Source organism: Ambystoma mexicanum, chromosome 5p (assembly GCF_040938575.1).
Source record: "Ambystoma mexicanum isolate Mex_15411 chromosome 5p, UKY_AmexF1_1, whole genome shotgun sequence".
NCBI lineage: Eukaryota > Metazoa > Chordata > Amphibia > Caudata > Ambystomatidae > Ambystoma > Ambystoma mexicanum.
Window position 1 is genome coordinate 455,524,037 of NC_090930.1, and position 19,143 is coordinate 455,543,179.

Genomic DNA, 19,143 nt, shown 5'->3' on the forward strand with positions numbered 1-19,143 from the left:
GAGAGCAGGTGTGTTTCCTCCTAATGGGCAGCTATTCTGTGCCCAGACAATTTTTGTGACTCTACAGGCCCAGCTAATCATTGTAATCATTTGCATTATGGAGGCTGTGTCTTTCACTCACTCCAAAATACAAATGGAGTTGGGAAAAGAGTCAAGGATTTTTCTTTGAAGAGAATCTAGAAAGATGTAGAGTCCTTTCAAGTGCAGACCCCGCCACCTTACAAAGTATATGGCACAGACATAGGTCAGTACAATCGGCTGCCCAGACTCTGCACGTGCAGCATTGTGTAGGGCTTTGGGGAGAACAGAAGGCCTGTGATGGTGATGCCAAGGCCTTCATTGTTTTCAATGGGAACTGGGAATGGAAGCCCTTTGAACTCAATGAAGGTATCTGCAGTCTTTCTTGTCGCTGTCTGACTAATGGCTTGAATGTGGTCAACATACTGCCTTCTCCCTTGGCCAGATTTAGATACAATTAGAAGGAGGGATGAAGGGAAACACCTGATTGCTCATTTTTCGTGTAGCCATCACTGCCTGCGATGGAGCCTCTACAACCAAGTAAGTGGTAGAGAAAAGGGCACACAAGCAGGTCAAGGTGTACATAAAACATGTGTCTCTGTGGCTGCATGTTTGTGTGAATGTATATGTGTGTGTGTCTGTGTGATAGTTTGAATGAGGGTGAGCGTGTAAATAGGAGTGAGTATACTGAATATGCATACAGATATTTGCATCTGGTTGGCATTGTTTTTTGCTCCACTACATGGATGTATAGGTTTGTATGCATTTATTTAATTTTTAAAGCACAGTGTATGATGGTTTTCTTGGCACTGATCGAAATAGGACACACCAGAAAATTAGAAGAGGGTGAACGTGAGAATGAAGAGGCAAGTTTTCAAAGATATTAGGGAAGAGAAATACGTGGTAATAGGTCAGAGGGCAGTACAGAATAAGCTGTCAGGTATAGGAAAACATGTGTTAGAAATTAAAGTTGCAGACATATTGTGCAGATTCAAATGTATACCTATGTACACAATGTACACATTTTAAAATAATAGAAAAATAGGACAGTATTTATAAACACATTAACAACTTTATCCTGGCTCAGTTAAGAAGATTGTTTTTCAAATAATACCATTTAATGTTTAAACTACCTTGCTTACAGACATGTTTAAGGATTGTAAAAAAAAATGAACACACCCAATGTAAGACATTTTAGTTTGCACTCAGAGGGTCAGAAATGTGCATTTTGATACACAGATGACAGCATTCCAAACGTGCATCACTGTGACAAGTTCATTGTTGTACACATACACATATTTCCACAGACAAGTTCCATCAGCAAGAAAGAGACGAATGATAAATGCACTACTGTAAGCAAGACATCATGGTCATTGAGACATGGCTGCTAGGAGAGACGTGATTGTGATCTTCATTGTTCCTTCAGACTCTCTACTTCTAGTTCTTTCTCAGCTCTCCATTTAGCCTTCCTTTCCAGGTTCCGCTTCACCAAAGTGTTCTCTTTCCTGACAGCCTGTGGAAACAGTTTAAGGCACTGGTTAACACCTGTCTGATTGCCTTTTAACGTTGACATACTGCCCTTTCCATCCCAACTTTCTTTCACAGGTGGACACTTTACACGGTGATCTGTCTTTATAGAAACCCTTTAAATCAATATTCAGAGGCGAGAGAGTGGTTCAGTCAGTCAGTGATGTCGCATTGATGGTCCATTCTATTTGACCTATTACATCGACTGCCTGCCTCTCAGTGGGCAGAAAGAGGCATATTTAAACGACCACAGTCACAATTCTTTCGAGATCTCCTCGTCTGGAGCGGCCATTTCAGAGTTGTTAAAATAATAAGACAGTGTCATTTTGATTCTGCTGCCAGGTGCTAACTGCATTGTCGCTCTCAGCTGCGGACAATACCGCCTCGTACGGTCCCCCACCTTCTCCGGGACCTTCGTTCTGTCACACAAGAGTCCATGTTGCACGCAGCTGTGAGGGATGATTGTTAAATTATCAGAATCACAATGTATATGCGGCACACTCGCATAGAGAACCGATTCCAGGGTGCTTCAAATAATCAAAAGGTTTCTTTGTTAGTGGCTTTTTCTATGGAAACATTGCACATATGAAAGGTGCAATATGCAGAATATAAATAGAGGGTGGCAAATGGGTCTATTAAGGCCCTGCACACATTTCATGTATTCTTCCCTTTTTTTCAGCATATTGAAGCAGTTTCACCAAACGGTTAACATTATCCATCTGCTTCATGTTGAATGCTGACCTTTTTCTTCTTTCCTTGTCAGATGACAGGCTTTACGTGGGCATAAGTCATTGGAAAAGAAGTGCATTTTATGAGAATCTAAATGCCAGCAATTTGCTCGTTAGAACAATGTGTGTTTATCATGAGCCACAGAGTTTGCAGCAACCACACAAGCCTATTCCTTCTTTCAGCCAAACATGTGAGGGCCCAATTCAGAAGTCCGTGTAAAATTACAAAAGCGTTGCACAGTGGAGGCACAACACTTTTCTTAAAAGCACCATATTCTGTGAAAGAACGAATGTGGTGGCTCATTTCTTGCACGCGCCTGATTTCTAATCTCACAACGGCCTTGGCAAATTCAGGGCAGACACTGAGAGGGCATTCTTCTTGGGCAACTCCACTTTTGCTTGTAAAGAAGGAGTTACAATACAGCACCTGAGAGATATCTTTAACATTTCTACACACAATGTTGCTGTATAAGCTAGGTTTTCCCCCCTACAATACCACTTTTCTCATTTACTGATTTCGAAGACTCAACAAAAATGTACTAAATCAGAAAAGTGACGTTTTGGAAACCCTCGCACTGACGCTGATGCACACATTGCTCCCACAATGATAGATATTATTTATGACAGCTGGAAAGCACGCCTTCGCCACTCAAATCCTTCCATCCACCTTCCAATGGTGGTACTGGAAACTGGGGAATTCACACAAATTAAGCTAATTCGAGCCTATTGGCTTAAATAGTTTCAAATCAGTTTGAGGTTTTAAAAGGTCTCTGCTTGACATACTTCCTGCTTCCTGCTTCCTGCGTGGTTGTGCCTGAGAGTTAGGGAGGAAGTGAGAGCCTGTCTTAAGTGCAAGAGACAGAGGGAGAGAAAGAGATTGGGCCTCATTACACGGTAGGCGGTACCCATGGCGCTAATAGCGCCATGGTTGCCGCCGGTATTTTACCATGTCCGCCTTGGTGGATGGCGGAATTACCGCCCTCCTCCAAGGTGAGCGGGGGCGGTAATTCCCCATTCACCAAGGCTCTTCCCCATTCCCATTTTTGCCCCCATAGGGCATAATGGGAATGGGGAAGGTGCTAATTACGGTACCGCAAATTGCTAAAAATAGTGATGTACAAAAGAAAATTGAAATGTACAACATGCAACAAGTCTAATCATTATTTACAACTGTTAATAAAATGGAGAAAAATAGCAAATCGCTCCCCAACAAATGTATTATGTCTCAATGCAAATATGAATAATGAATTTCGAAATCGCTACCATGACCTTAGTGAGGCGAGTGTGATACAGCTTTGTCCATAAATCATTAGATGTCAGTGATCTATATTGTTCATTATTCTAAAATACAATATACGTTTCAATGTTAAAGCAGAACATTCCGTACATAAATGTTGCATAGTCTCTTTCTGATTTTGGACGCAGCAAAATCGACGATAGTTCTCAGAGTTTGATATTAGCCTTCTACAGGCCTGTGTTTGTTTGGTGTTACATATATTCAGCCGAAATCGCAAAAATGTTCGTCTCAGATTAACAGAAGGGAATTTTAGAAGATAGGGCTCGGTAGTCCCGATTTTTTTAAATTCAAATGGAATCTCCTTGAAAGATGTCTACCGATTGCACTGTTCTATTGTGTGAATCCAATCGGTTTCCCATAGCTTAGTTTTTGCTTTTGTAGGGTTAGATACTACTAGTTCCATTGTGATATTTGCAGCGTCCATTACATGTTGCACCAATTCCCTCCACGTACGTGGAAAAGTATGATGCGATGTTAGCATGTACATAGCTATTTTGTTTATTAGCAACTCTGCATGAGAGGCCATGGACAACTTTCTGCAGAGATTTAGAACTCGCCATGAATACATCACAAATAATGACGGCAGACCTAATTCATATCTTAATATCGGCATTGGCAAGATATTGGGCAGGCCAAGGACTCTTTTCCAATAAATGCCCTCAATTCTTGACCAAAATTGGTCAGTCCTAAGTGCTTTGGTATTAGACCCATGGAGTGTAACTGCCGAGGTCTTTTGTAGATAGAATGTAATTATGGCAGAGATAGTGAATTTCCCCATTTTCACCTGAATAATCTTAGCTTAGAAGCTGCTGTTTGCATTTTTGTTTCTATGGATCTGACATATGGTAGATCTATAATATTGTTGTTAATGTTTATACCCAAATATTTGTACTGGTCAACGACCTCAAGTATGTTACCATTTAATTGCCATTTACATTTTTGAGTTTTGCTCCGTGAGTTCGGGAAACAACATAGGATCTTGGTTTTTTCAATGAGGATTTCTAAATGGTTTTTAATAGCATATTTTTGAAGGGCAGTGAGAAGTTTCTGTAACCCAATCGGCGTTTTGGACAGTAAAAGTAAATCATCCACGTAAAATAACCACGGAAGTGGTGAGGCACCAAGTTTCGGAGGGTCAGATTGTTCAGATGCAAATACTGCTCCCATATCTGCAATAAAGAAATTGAAAATAGTAGAAGCAAGGACACATCCTTGTTTCAGTCCACGATACGTCAGGACGGGCAATGACAATTTGCCATCTGTTGTTAGTCGTATCTGTATAGTGGTGTCTGTATGTAACTGTGTTATAAGGGAGAGTAAAACATGTCGAGATGAGATTAATGGAAGTACCCATTCCTGGAATAAAACCCGTCTGATGTGGATGAAACAAGGTGTTGTTGTTAATCCACAAGGTGAGTTGTCTCAATATAATTCGCGAAAATATTTTTGCCGGAATATCCAGCAAAGCAATCATTCTGTAGCTGGAGGGTAATTGTCTATTACCTTTTTCAAAAATAGGTACTATTATAAATTTCTGATAGCTAGATGGAATTCGGTTTGTATTACAAACTTCGCAATATATTAGGAAAAGTATTTGTGCCCACACATCAGGTTGTGCCTTCAGAGTGACATTGGAGAGACCATCGAGTCCCGAGGCCCTCGAAGCACTCAACTTAGTTATGAAGAATTTTATGTCATGTATATTAAAAACCAACAAATCCTTGGACAATCTGGCATGTGTGGTTGTGTATGGACTTTCATCTTTGGTGGCATATAGCCCTGAAAAATGATTTATCCAAACCAACTCTGGTACAGCATTCATCTGAAGGGATGATTGTGGCGTTAAAGAAGCTCCGTTCAACAAGTGCCAGATTGCTTGAGAGTTTTTGGAAGCAAGAGCATGGAGCAACATTTCACTATCCTGTTGAAACAACAGGGCTTTACGAGATCTAATCCAATGTTGGTAGTTACCTTTAAGTGCTTTAATTAGAGCTGAATGATTATGTGGTTTGTCAGTTGTAAGACTCCTTATTTCTTTTCTTAGAAGAGTTTTCCTCAATCTAACTTCAGGGTCATATTAATGTTTGTGACGGAAAATAGGTTTGTCACTCTTTCTTTTACCTCAACAAATAGATGTAATATTGATACATAGTCACAGTTTCTGACACCGGTCCTATTTTCGCTGGACATATTTATTGCCAATTTTTCGTGGAAACATTGTAACTTATCGTCATTCCAGATTAAGCGGTTTTGTCCACTATTGATCTGGAATTGGCCACTCATATTATCTAATGTCCGCAGAGTGTTGGATAAGCTCCATTGCCAGGACATGATCAGCTGCCCATGGTCACTTTCATGTTGTTTTCGAATGCTAAATTTATCTACAACATATTTCGATCTACATATATATAGTCCAAAGTTGCATGTTGTGAATGCCTTTGCCAAGTTGACTGAGCAGGTAGATCTCCTTCAACTGAACCATTTAGAAGTAACATTTGTCTATCTGCCATGAATTCAGACCATCTGTGTTCAGTTTCATTGTGCGATGATTTTATATAAGATAAATCATGTAGATTAAGATCACCCACAATGAATATAGATGTAATAGACATGTCGACCACAATCAAATCCATAATAGAATTCATTGATTCAAAAATTAAATCCTCAGTGATTGCCAAATTATTCCATTATATATTTACCAGTGCAATGATATGATATGATATGATATGGCATTTATAACGCGCCAATACACAAGTGTTTCAAGGCGTGACGAGGCAAGGGAGGGGAAACAGTGTGAAGGCAGACAACGATCCTACTAGGCCAGGTGTCATTCAGATCACGCAAGTGCATGGGTAGGAATAAAGGGAAAAGTGCCTGGAGGAAGGGAGAGGGGAAAGTGCAGTACACGGGATAGAAGAATAAATAAGATAAATAAAAGCGGCAAGATGGTGGCAAGTGCAAGGTAAGAGCAGACGTAAGTGCTGGTAGGGGGACTGTAGGAATACAGAAAACAGTCCCTAGGTTCGGGGGTTGCCAGGGAGGTAGGGCAGGTGTGCAAAAGGCGGGGCCTGGCCCCAAGATCAGAAAGGGTGGCCAGGTAACCAGTGCAGTTTCAGCCAGGAATTTCAGCAGGGGAGAGAGCCAGAGAAAGCAGAAGCAAACAGGAAGGTTGTGAAGTGTTTCCGGAACCAGAGATGGTTCTCCTCAAGTTTCAAGGAGGCAGGAAGGCTGTTCCAGAGGGAGGCCCCTGCCGAAGAGAGAGATCGACCACAAACTCGTTGCTTGGAGAAGCAACTGACCCTGAGGGAGTTGGAGGCAGATGAGTGAAGAGCCCGGGAAGGAAGGTATTTGGGAAGAGAGATTTGAAGGTATTGCGGCTCCATGCCCCAGAAGGCCTTGTAGACAATGCATAGGGTTTTGAACTTAATCCTTGCAGCCACTGGGAGCCGGTGCAGAGATTTCAGTCCTGGATAGATACGATCCCTGGGCTTGAGGCCAAGTACAAGTCTCGCAGTCCTGTTTTGGATAAGTTGCAGAGGGTGGAGAGTAGACGCGGGCAGCTTTAGATAGAGGCTGTTGCAATAGTCCAGCCTAGCGAGAACCAGGGCTCTGGAGACGGTGAGCTTCTGGTGGAAGGAGAGGAAAGGAAGAATACCTCTGAGGAGGTGCAGCTGGTAGTGTGACTTCTTAGAGATGTCAGAGAAGTGAGGAGACAAGGAGAGTGTGGAGTCAAAGATGATCCCAAGGTTTTTAGCTTTACAGGTGGTAGCAGGAAGAGGGCCAAGAGAGGTCAGCCAGCGAGCTGCAGGGAAGGAGGGAGTGGGTGTGCTGATGACTAGAATCTCAGTCTTACTGGCTTTAAGGCAGAGGTCATTGGAGGCACACCACTCCTGGATAGCAGGCAGACAGTCAGAGAGGGTAGCCTGAAAATGAGCTGGGTATCATCTGCATAGCACTGAAAATTGGGGCAGAGAGCGGTGATGAGGTGGGCAAGGAGTGCCAGGTATTGGTTGAACAGCCAAGGAGAGAGGTTAGATCCCTGGGGGACACCACAGGTAGAGAAAAAGATATCTGAGAGGAAGGACCCAAGTTGGACCTGGGAGGGTCGGTTGGAGGGGAAAGAAATCAGCCACTCCAGAGCCTGTCCAGTGATACCCAGGTTATCACGGAGACGGTTGAGCAGGGTGGCATGGTTGACAGTGTCAAAGGCAGAAGAGAGATCCAGCAAGATGAGGACATACGGGGGTGTTGGAGTCAAGGGTGGAGAGCAGGTCTTCACAGATGATCAGGAGAGCAGTTTCTGTGCTTCTGGCAGCCCAGAATCCAGACTGATGGTCATGAAGACAACCAACAGATTCGGTGTGGAGATTGAGATGGGAGATGGCCAGTTTCTCCAGGAGCTTGCCCAGGAAGGGAGTGATGGAGATTGGGCGCTAGTTAGCTGGGCAGGAGGGGTCAGCAGAGAGGGTTTCTTAAGACAAAGGTGCACAAGGGAGTGCTTCAGGGGGGATGGGAAGACTCCAGTGGTGAAGGAGTGATTGCAGAAATCAGCCAGGGCAGGAGCCAGGGAGTCAATATTGTCCTTGATAGTTTTGGAGGAACAGGGATGAACCTGTTTCGATGGGACTTTCATAGATTGGACTTGTCGAGAAACCTTGTCTGCAGAGAAAAGGGGAAAGGCAGAGAAGGAGGGAGGGGGGTGGCTGCACAATGGTGTATGATGACACTACAATTTTAACCAGTTGAATAAAAGGACTTGGAATTGCCCAATTAGTTAAAGTTAGACCACTAGAGTTTTTAACTGCCAGAAGTAGTCCCGCCATTGGTCGACCTTTTGCAGAACTTATGGCCACTCAAACTTACAGTATTGAGTGGTTGTCCCACACAGGAGAAGTGCCTAACCTAGTCTCCTGCAATGCTACTATATCACAATCATCTAAACCACTCGAAATGTTATTAAAGAGATGGTATGTCCTCTGGTATTCCAAGATAAAAGAGATAATGACAAACTGGAATCTGTTCTTAGTGGCTAAGAAGTCTCAGTACATCATTGTTGGGGATTCACTTGACTTTGATAAGCTCTAGTTAGAGGCTGTACATTATCTTTTTTATTGATGTTTCCATTTGTAAGTTGCAGGTTTGGTGTCAAGGTTCCTGTGACTTTGTCCACCATGATGCTATAATTTTCATAAGATTCAATCCCAAACTATAGATGTCATCCTTAGCCTGCCATATAAAATTTGAAATAGCCCCCGATTGTATCCATAATCTAGCACTCGTCAAGTCATTTTCATGTAGAAAATCAACCCGATCTATATCTGTGGTTGATGTATCCTCCATAGAGAAGACCTCAGTTAGAATATTCAGGACAGAGGTCCTGTTGAGATCATGGGCCTCATTACACGTTGTGCGGTAAAATCCACAAATTAGCGGCATGGCGCTATTAACGTGTCCGCCCTCGCAAGAGGGCGCTAATAGCGCACGATCATGAGTACGCGTACACGAGCATAGCGCCATGCCGTTAATGACCCTACCGCCATGCCGGTAAAGTCCCATAAAAGTCCCTTACCGGCTTCCACGATAGTGCAGATAGCACCTCCACCCTCGTGCTACACGCAAATAGCGGTCACCGCTATTAGCGGTGACCTTTAAATTGCGGAACTGGAAATAGCGTCATCGCACAGGAACGGGAAAGAGCACAGCGGCCATCTTTAAAAACACAATCCATTGCCATCCCATGCCCCCAGGACCTGTTTTGAGTTGTGAGCAGTGCAAAATCATCTTGGACACCTACATCCTGCCCAAGGCACTAAAAAAAACATCTGACAGGCAGCGCAAAGAGAAATATACACCAAAGGAACTAAACATGCTAACACAGACCCTGGCTGAGAATGCCGACGTAGTGTTTGCTAATGACATGCGCCGGCCAACCTTATTGAAAAAAAAAGCCATCTGGGAGGAGGTAGCTGTCAAAGTCAGTGCTGTGGGCACCAGCACGCGCACTGTGCGCGAATGCAGGAAGAGGTGGGACGACCTCAGACTGCGGGTGAGGGGCATCCTGGCTGAAAACCATCGCATTGCCAGTGCCGGTGGAGATGGTTCACCTATCTGAATGAAGGAATGGGAGGAAACATGTTCCAACCTGATTGCCGTCGAATCCATTGAAGGAGTGGGCAGCATGGAGTTCGGCGTGGGTACCACTTCAGATGGAGGTGAGTGTACACATGACAGGATGCGATGTGAATGTACTGTGCCCCCCATATGTGAGCACAGACTCCTCTCATGCATGGACACACATCCACACATGCATCCATCCCTCACCAAGTCAGTGTCAGACCCAAACACACACACATGCACACATCACCAGAGACAAGTTCCAAACACAACCATGCATGGATGAGGCACTGAACTGGCACATCACCAGCATCCACAACTACTTAGTCCCAATGGCCACAACTGCATCATTTACGTAATCTGCATTAAGTAAATTGAAACGCAACCAATGCCATCCCGCTTCTCGTCCCTGACAGGCTCACATACAAATGGTGAGGATGCCACTGATGCATCCCAGGCACCAGCTACATGCCAGAGGCCAAGGGCACAGGAGCCGGAGGACACCCCAACAACATCCAGGGGCCAGGGTGGAAGGCCACACCTGACGGGCAGAAAACATCACCACAGTGCCACTGCCAGGGCAGTAGTAGCTGCACCAGAAACTGCAGCCCCACCACTGGTGGAGAACCCACTTGCACCAATGCCTGCCACCGAGGGCCCACCATCAGCTGCGGCTAGCTCCGCTGGTGAGGCAGCCGCCACTGCCCCCCTATCCGATCCGGAGGACACCCTAGTGGAGCCTATGGTGATGCACACCCCAAGCCCCCCCTAGAACCCTAGAGCCAGCCCCAACCCAGACCCCTGGGTCTGATGTGACTGTTGAAGACAACTACCCAGCAATTATGTCCCCCATGTTACCTTCACCTGCTGCAGTGGGTGCATCAGAGGGCACAGCATCCAGTGCACGGTCACCCAGCACTACCCCACAACTGACCACCATCCTGGAGCGACAACATGAGCTGACTGTGCTGGTTGGCCAGCATGTCGAGGAGGCTGCCCGACTCAGGGAGAACATTGTGGAGACGGTGAGGCACTCCACTGAGAGAATGGATGCCAACACCGACAGGCTATGCAATGAGATAGCGATGCTCAGGGAGGTCCTTGTCCGCATGGCCGACACCATGGACCGCCACTTTTCACAGCCAGCCCAGTCTGCCCCATCATCATCTTTGGGGTCGAGACAGACAAGCCCCCTCAGGCGTTCTACACGCACCACCAGGCGCATGACTCACTGTCCCCAAGATGCTGCCAAAGACAATGGCAAATAGGGTGCCAATGGAGATTCATCTGTGTGCATTGGCCAGGGCAAACATGCCAGACACATGAGGGACTGTTGGTGGGGGGTGGGGGGTAGGGTGTTATGGGTCTGTTGTGGGGGGTGGGGGGTAGGGTGTTATGGGTCTGTTGTGGGGGGTGGGGGGTAGGGTGGTGGGATGTTTTGTTACTTGCACTTCTTCACCTTTCTGTTTCTCAATACACTGGTTTATGATCATAACCCAGGCTTGGACATCTTCATTGTGTATGTGTACTTTATTGGCAACAGGGTCCATTGCATGCTCCCAAACATACACTAGTGCATTGATACCCATATCCATGTGACAGTACGTAAACATGTTCCTCAGAATATTCGGTGGATGAGATGCTGTCTCACAGCACGTCCCTCCTGGCCATCCCCTCTTGCGAGACCTGCATCCCCTTCATCTCCGTTTTCATCACCATCATCATCCTCATCAGGTGCTTCCATATCAACCTCAGGGGGCAGTGGCACATTCCGTCTGATACACATATTGTACAGCATGACACATACCGTGGTGATCTTGCCCACCTTCTCATGTCCATACAGGAGGGCACCGCCAGACCTGCTAATGCACCTAAACCGTGACTTCAAAAGGCCAAAAGTCTGCTCGATCACGATGCGGGTACGGGTATGTGCATGATTGTATTCCTCCTCGTGCCTGTTCTGTGGGTTCCGTACAGGGGTGAGGAGCTAGGTCTTCAGGGGATAGCCCGCATCACGTGTGTGGGGGAAGGAACGGGGTCCTGTTACTGTTCACCTCAAGAGCAGCCTGTTCATATCACACAAATTGATATTGCATTATGATTCAAGTACACAATTGACAGCATACATGCAGATGGTCTGGGTGACAGCAACGTGTAAGGGGGAGGTTGACCCTGCAAGTAGACATGCCACATTGATGCCTCAAACAGTAATTGACATGTCCTGGGTGATGCGAGTTCTTCGGTGTCCCTGGGCCCAGGCAGATATGTTTCCACACTGCTGGTGTACTGCCATTCCAACATTGATGTTGCCATGCAGAGAGGCATCTCTTCAGTGGTGGAATAGGTGCGCGGGGAAATGCTATGGCTAGTGGTCATCCCTTTGCATGCATTATAGGGCACATTGCATTGTTGATGTTGTGCTGGACTAAATCATGATGCAATCTTGATGGCATGTGTGGAATTGTTGTATTTTGTGGCGTGGAATGTTGTGCAATATGTATGTGGATGGATGTTAAATGTTACTAGGCCTGGAATGTCATCTGTGTTGTGTACCCTATACTTGCATGTCGGTTCATCTCAAGTACGTTGCCGCCTTCCCAGATGGACATTGCCATACATCTGTATATGCATTTTGCCCACATACGACAGGCTACACCCAGTTGGAGTACATATCTCCCCCCCTTCACACCCAGTTGGAGTACGTATCTCTCCCCCCTCACACCCAGTTGGAGTACTTATCTCTCCCCTCTTCACAACCAGTTGGAGTACTTATCTCTCCCCCCCTCACACCCAGTTGGAGTACGTATCTCTCCCCCCCTCACACCCAGTTGGAGTACGTATCTCTCCCCCCCCTTCACACCCAGTTGGAGTACGTATCTCTCCCCCCCCAGTTACATTGCCATGGACTTGCCCTGCTACTCACCAAGTAGCCACGAACATTGTACGGTGTGTTGCTCCATGCAGCGTGGGATAGTTGAGTTCTGCAGGACCATGGAATCATGGGTTGATCCGGGAAATCGTGCACAGCAATGTGTGATTATCTTGTTGGCGTCACATACCATTTGGACATTGATAGAGTGGAATTGCTTCCTGTTTCGGTAGACTACTTCATTGTGATGTGGGACCACCAATTCCACATGGGTACAGTCGATGGCCCCGATGCAACTAGGGATGCCTGCCAGTGAATAGGAGCCAACTTTTGTGTTTGCAATCTCCTGGGCACTCCGTGGCATGGATATGTATTCTGGTGCATGCTTCAGGAGGGCATCGAGTACCTGGTTCAGTGTGCGGGGGAATCCTGGTTGTGAGATGCCATGCATCTGTCCCACTGTATGCTGGTAGGTGCCTGTGGCCAGGAACTGCAGCACACTCACCACCTTCAGTAGCGGGGGGATGGCAGTTCTGATGTCTACGAGGCTCACAATGTCGTCGTGGATCATGTCCATGATGCTGGTGATGGTAGCCCTGTCCAGATGGTACAGGGTGTGTATCTGCTCAGGGGTTAGGTTAAATGGACTGCCTCTGGTCCTGGGGATTGGTGGGTGCCTCTGTGGTATGATTGGGTGCCGTGGTGGTGCTTGCTGTGCCTGTCTTGCCCTCCTCCTCCTCCTGCGTCTCCTTTGTGCTGCCTGTTGTTGTTGCAGCTGCACTGCAATGAGGTCATCCAGGCCATGTAATGCTGCCAATATTGGAATCATCTTGGTGCGGGAAGGGGTGTGGGAAGGGGTGTGGTGTGCTCCTTTTGAGCTGCCACAGTCTCCATTGCCTCCACCTGTGCTGATTTTCTCCACCTGTGGCAGGTGGGAACACTGCTCAGTTCTCTTAACGGGTGGTTCGCGATGGCGGTATTAGCGCCATGGCGGTAAGGGGTTTTAGGTGCTTTACCATGCCGCTATTAGCATGGCCACTTGACTCGTGATAGTGTGCTATTGGCGGCATGGCGCTATTTACGGGATGGTTGGTCACACACACGCGGACCGCCCGCTATTAATGGCAGCCTACTTAGCGGTGCCGCTAATAGCGGTGAGCCGGGTCGTGATCCGCATGGGGATTTAACGTTACCGGTATTCCATTACCGGTAACGTTAAATCCCTACCGCCTACCGTGTAATGAGGCCCCATATCTCTGGTTTAAGTCAGGTCTGCACTGTATTATTAGTGTACGAGAGGGAGGAGGTTTAGAAGATTGCCGAACATTTGACATTGATTTGGTGTTATTCTCAAAGTTGGTTTTTGCCTTCTCACTTATAGTGGATGTAATCTGGCTTCTCTCCGACCTCATTGCATCTTGAAGATGTATACCAGATTGAGCTTGTGAACCAGACATAATTGCATTGGCCCTCATTACGACCTTGGCGGAGAACCATGGTGCTATTAGCACCATGGTCCATGGCGCTAAGTTGCCAACTCCGCCATGGTGGTTGGCGGACTTACCGCCCCATTCCAACCTTGGCGGGGCGGTAAGTCCCCAATCCCCATTTACCCTTCCCCATTCCCATTTTTGCCCCATAGGGCATAATGGGAGTGGGGAAGGCGTTAATTACGCCACCGTAAATTACGGTGGCGTAATTAACAACAAGGTCCCTTAGCGCCATGGATTTTAACACCTGCTAAAAGCAGGTGTTAAATCCGCCATGGCGCTACGGGAACTCGTACTCAGGCGGTAAGGGTCGGCGAAGTTTACGCCGGCGTAAACCCCTTACCGCCTGGGTCGTAATGAGGGCCATTGTCTTTTGATTGGTGATCAGTTCCAGGACCAGAAAAAAAAGTGAAGCATTAGTTTTTCCATATCAGCAAGCCTTTTTTCATGTGTTTTCGAAGTTTCCGTAATAAACTGATTAGGTGGCACTAGTAGTTGAATTACAGCTGGTGAATCCCTTGCTTCGTTCAGGTCTTTGCTTGTATGAGTGGATTGACTGTATTCATGTAATTTCCTCTCGGTTTGGGGCAAGCCACAATTGGGGGTAACTAAGTCAACTTTTGGCGGTCGACAGAGATTGCTTGCAATGTTTGTTGTTGTGTAAAGAGCTTATGTAGGATTACATTAGTCTCTAGTTGTTCTTTAGATATGGTATGGGGTGTGGCTGTATGTGATTGCAACTTCGCATCAATGACCTCATATAGTTTAAGCATCGTATTAAGTGCCAAATTCATGGCCACTATGGTAGGCTGTAAGATCACATCAACCGTTGGAGTTACCAGAAGGGATCTGTTCTTATCAGATCCTCTTGGTGGTGAATGGTTTGAGAACGTAATTGACAAAGGTGAGGAAATAGGAACAGTAGCTGGAAACATAATTGGAGATTGTGATAGTGTGGAATAATGTGATGAATTGATGTCACCAGTTCCTTCTTTAAAATTTCTCTCATTCACTAATATGTGGTTAATGTTAGCAGCTGCTACATTTTTGACAGCTGGTACATTTTTTACAGGGCTGCATAAATCGCGATCAGGTATCACAATGAGATTTTTATTTGTTACTAGAGGCTCACTCTCAGCTAAATAATCCATGCGCGGACCAATAATTGCAGTTTTAAGGGGCAGTGAACTAAAACCTGAACTCATTGCCGGCGCAACTTGCTCCGGAAGTAGCAAGGTTTGAGTGGGGCCATGTGTTTCCAACACAAGCGTTGGAGACACAGAGCCCTCCGTTGTGGATGTATGTGTGCCGCCCTGTAGGGGAACGTTTGTTTCTATAACAAATACAGTATCCTTATCCGCTTCATCCAAAAGTGCAGTGCCTACACTCGCCGGATAAAAGGAGCGGATGTCTGAGTACGCTTTGGTCGAGACTCCCGCAACCAGACTTTTCAGTCTACTACTGATGTGTTTCTCCTTAAGTGGCGTGCGCTTTAAACGTTGCACAAGTTTGAGTGTTTCCAATTTCAACGGCATATTAGACTTTAGGGTGTATAAATGATGCAGCATGCGAGCACTAATAAATGAAACAGAAAACTGCAACTAAACAGCTCAGTTATGCTTCAAACAATTTCAGGCAATCAAGGATATGCTAACACCAAACAAATTCAGCAAACAGTATATCCGAATTATAATGGACTGTTATTCAACCACATGTAACAAAGACTCGTGCTCACCTGCCCACGACAGCCCTAAACAGCCTCAACAGCCCTTATCTCAACAGGGCTTCTCACAATAGCACGCGCCCAATGGCGCGATCGCATTAGTTCAAATAGAAGGCTGGGAGATGTGGGAGTGGCTTGAGCACATAGTAGTGTTAGCAGTAGAATTCGATTTTTCCACACAGCACAAAAGAAATCCACGAGATCAGCCTCACAGCCTCAACGGCCCTTATCTCAACAGGGCTTCTCAAAATAGCGCAGAATTTTACCTCGGTCAATTTAAAGTAGCTATGCTATATTGTGCGTGTTACCTGCTGGGATGTAAAGGACAACACATGAAGTGTTTGTTGAAGATATTGAAGGTTGTTTTGAGGAGCAGATGTGTTACTGCACTAGCACAAGCAGGTTACGAGTGAGGGGATAGCGTCCTCTCAGTGTGACTATTGTTGGAGCAAAAAGTGAGGATGGCGTTTCAAAATAGTGGAAGGTAGCGCCTTCCAGTGTTTGTGGGTGAGTGCCACAATGGTGTGGGGAGGTAGCGCCTCTGAGTGTTTGTGGGTGAGTGCCACAACGGAGATAGGGAGTAGCACCTCCGAGTGCTTGTGGGTGAGCGCCACAATGATGTAGGGAGGTAGCGCCTCCGAGGGTTTGTGGGTGAGTGCCACAATGGTGTAGGGAGGTAGCGCCTCTGGTATGTTTGTGGGTGAGTGTCACAAAGGTGTCACAAAGGTGTTAGGGAGGTAGTGCCCCCGAGTGCTTGTGGGTGAGTGTCACAAAGGTGTAGGGAGGCAGCGCCTTCGAGTGCTTGTGGGTGAGTGCCACAATGGTGTAGGGAGGTAGCACCTCTGAGTGTTTGTGGGTGAGTTCCACAATGGAGTAGGGATAGCGTCCCATTATGGAGTGGGGGTAGTGTCCCGATGAGGTAAATTGTTGGGATAGCATCCCAAACATTTTTTTCTTTATGAGATGCATCACTTTCAGGTGTGAATGATTGCTGTGTGGATGAAGTGTGGGTGTATTTGTGTTGTGGGTTTAAGGAAGGAGATGTGTGTAGTGAAGTGTGGGTGCAGTGAAGTGCTTGTAGGTGTAGTGAAGTGATTGTAGGTGCAGTGAAGTGCTTGTAGGTGGTGCATATTTGCCTTAGTGGTCATTGGAAAGGAAGGAGATGTGTTGTGAAGTGCTTGTAGTTGGTGTATTTAATATGTGTGTTTTGCCATTGGAAAGGAACGAGATATGTTGTAAAGTGCTTGTCCCTGTTTGTGAGAGCTGGTGATGTCATGTGGAATGTTTGGTGTTGAATGATGTGTGTGGATTCTAGACCAGGTCAGTTAAACCTGGGTGATGGGACCCAGTGGTTCTGTTCAAGTCATCTTAATGTAACTTGTAATAAAGATGTCCGAAGAAACTTAAGTAGACTACATAAGGTGCATTTTAACACACACACCAGTGCCTCAACCCTCACCTGTAGTTCAGGCAGTGCCCCCACAGCCCATGATAGAGCAGGAGTGTCATTTGTGCTCTGCACAGTAAACATATTCTGAGGTTTGTCAACATTTTGCGGCTTTGCCAGGCAGGCCTGCTGAAGACAGGCATAGGGCATACCGGGTGCCGTGAACCATTTGCATGGTCATTGTGTGCATTGGCAGAGGCCAACAGGGATGCTCTGACCCCTGGACAGGAAACATGCTATTAGGTTCTCTTCAGGTGAATCTGCAGCAGCTTCATCTTCTAGCCTCTGTCAGGGCCAAGAACAACCAATGCCCTCTAAGGAAGATCTTAGGGTGCAGCAGTAGTTCACAGCATGTGTCCTGGGATTATGTTCCCCAGGTTTCTAGCATTTGCCATCCTGTGACCTTTGGTGACATGCCATACGAAATGAGTGATTCTAGGGTGGCACATCTTCAAGGCCCGCTTGAAGAATGCAGCAGAGTGGGGCTGTGTATTTGGTTTCAATTGATTTCCTCAATTAAAGTTTTGCGTTCAAGATGTCTTTTCCCAGTTCCACTAAAACTAAAAAATGAAAAAAATACAAAAGAAAAAAACCTTAAAAAATATAAAACACAAAAATCCTCAAAACATGTTATGTTTCAAGAATGTTCAGTGAGGCAATATTTGTTCATTCCAGTAGTTTTCTCCAATGTCGTTTTATGTCCAAGTTGTCTTTTGCCAGTTTTACCCATGAACCCATAATAAAAAAATGCATAAAATGTAGGTTTTTCTTGTACAAATCCATCCCTTAAAAATGTGTTAAGGGTAATCCCTTATAGTGAAATGATTCCTTGAAACATTCTTATGGAACATTCATTGTATGCATAAAAGGTGCTCCTCAAAAAATGAAGGGCATCCCTTGTAGCAAAGCTTCTACCTGATATATTAAGGGTCATCCCTTGTGCAAAAACTGCACTTTGAAAAATTGTTAAGGCTCATCTCTCATATAAAAGCTGCTCCTTAAACAATTGTTAAGAGACATCCCCTGTTCAACAGCTGCTCCTTGAATAGTTGTTAAGGGAGATCCTTTGTATAAAAGGAAGACACTCCATGAACAAGTAAGTGCCATCACTTTCATGAAAATAATCCATGAAAAATTAAGAGACATTCTCTCCTACAAAATCTGCTCCTAGAAAAATCTACTCCATGAACATTTGTTACGAGTCATCCCTTCTAGAAAAGTCACTCCTTGAAACATTGTTAAGGGTTATCTCTTGATGGAAGGTGCTCCTTAAATGATTGTTAAGGGACATCCCTTGTACACACTGAATTAGCACGTCAAAATATTAAGGGTCATCCATCCCTCATATGAAATCTGCTCCTTGAAAAAGTAAGGGTGAACCCTTGTGCAAAAACTGCCCCTAAAGGACATCCCTTGTTAAAAAGCTGTGCCTTGAATAGTTGGTAAAGGTTATCCCTTGTACGGAACTGTCTCTTGGATAATTCTTATGGGTCATCCCATGCATTCAATAAGTGATCCAAGATATCTTGTGGCCCCAACTAGTGTCCTGTGTTACGATATGCTTATGACACCTTAATTATTAGATACAGCCTCTATTTTTACAAATGAGGCATCTAAATGAAGTGAAGTTATTAAATGTGGTCAAATAATGCAATTGCTTTGCAGGAGCTAGAAGCACCAGTGCCTTTGTTGTTTTTCTGTATGGAATACAATGTCATTGTGTGGATTGAGTGGAATTATACCTGTGTATAAAGCTCTACCCCATGGAAAATGCTGCTTCCTGAATAATTGTTCTGGTTTTTTTTGCAGAAAATTAATTGTTTGAAAATTGCTGTTAATATAAAAAAGCTATAATTATTTCTGTTGTGTTTGGTTCGCCTCTCTCAAATTCAAATATGTGTCATTGTTTTTTATCAGTGTCATAATATGT

General features: G+C 45.4%; 1 protein-coding gene across 1 annotated transcript in view; it reads right to left on the minus strand.

Moving 5' to 3' along the window:
• Positions 1-1,114: 1,114 nt before the first annotated feature.
• LOC138481013 (protein FAM162A-like) overlaps positions 1,115-19,143 on the minus strand; it is a 188,786-nt gene continuing 170,757 nt past the window's right edge. The window contains exon 4 of the mRNA XM_069612860.1: positions 1,115-1,531. Coding sequence (XP_069468961.1) covers positions 1,430-1,531 — 102 coding nt within the window. The 3' untranslated portion in view covers positions 1,115-1,429. The remainder of the gene's footprint in view (positions 1,532-19,143) is intronic.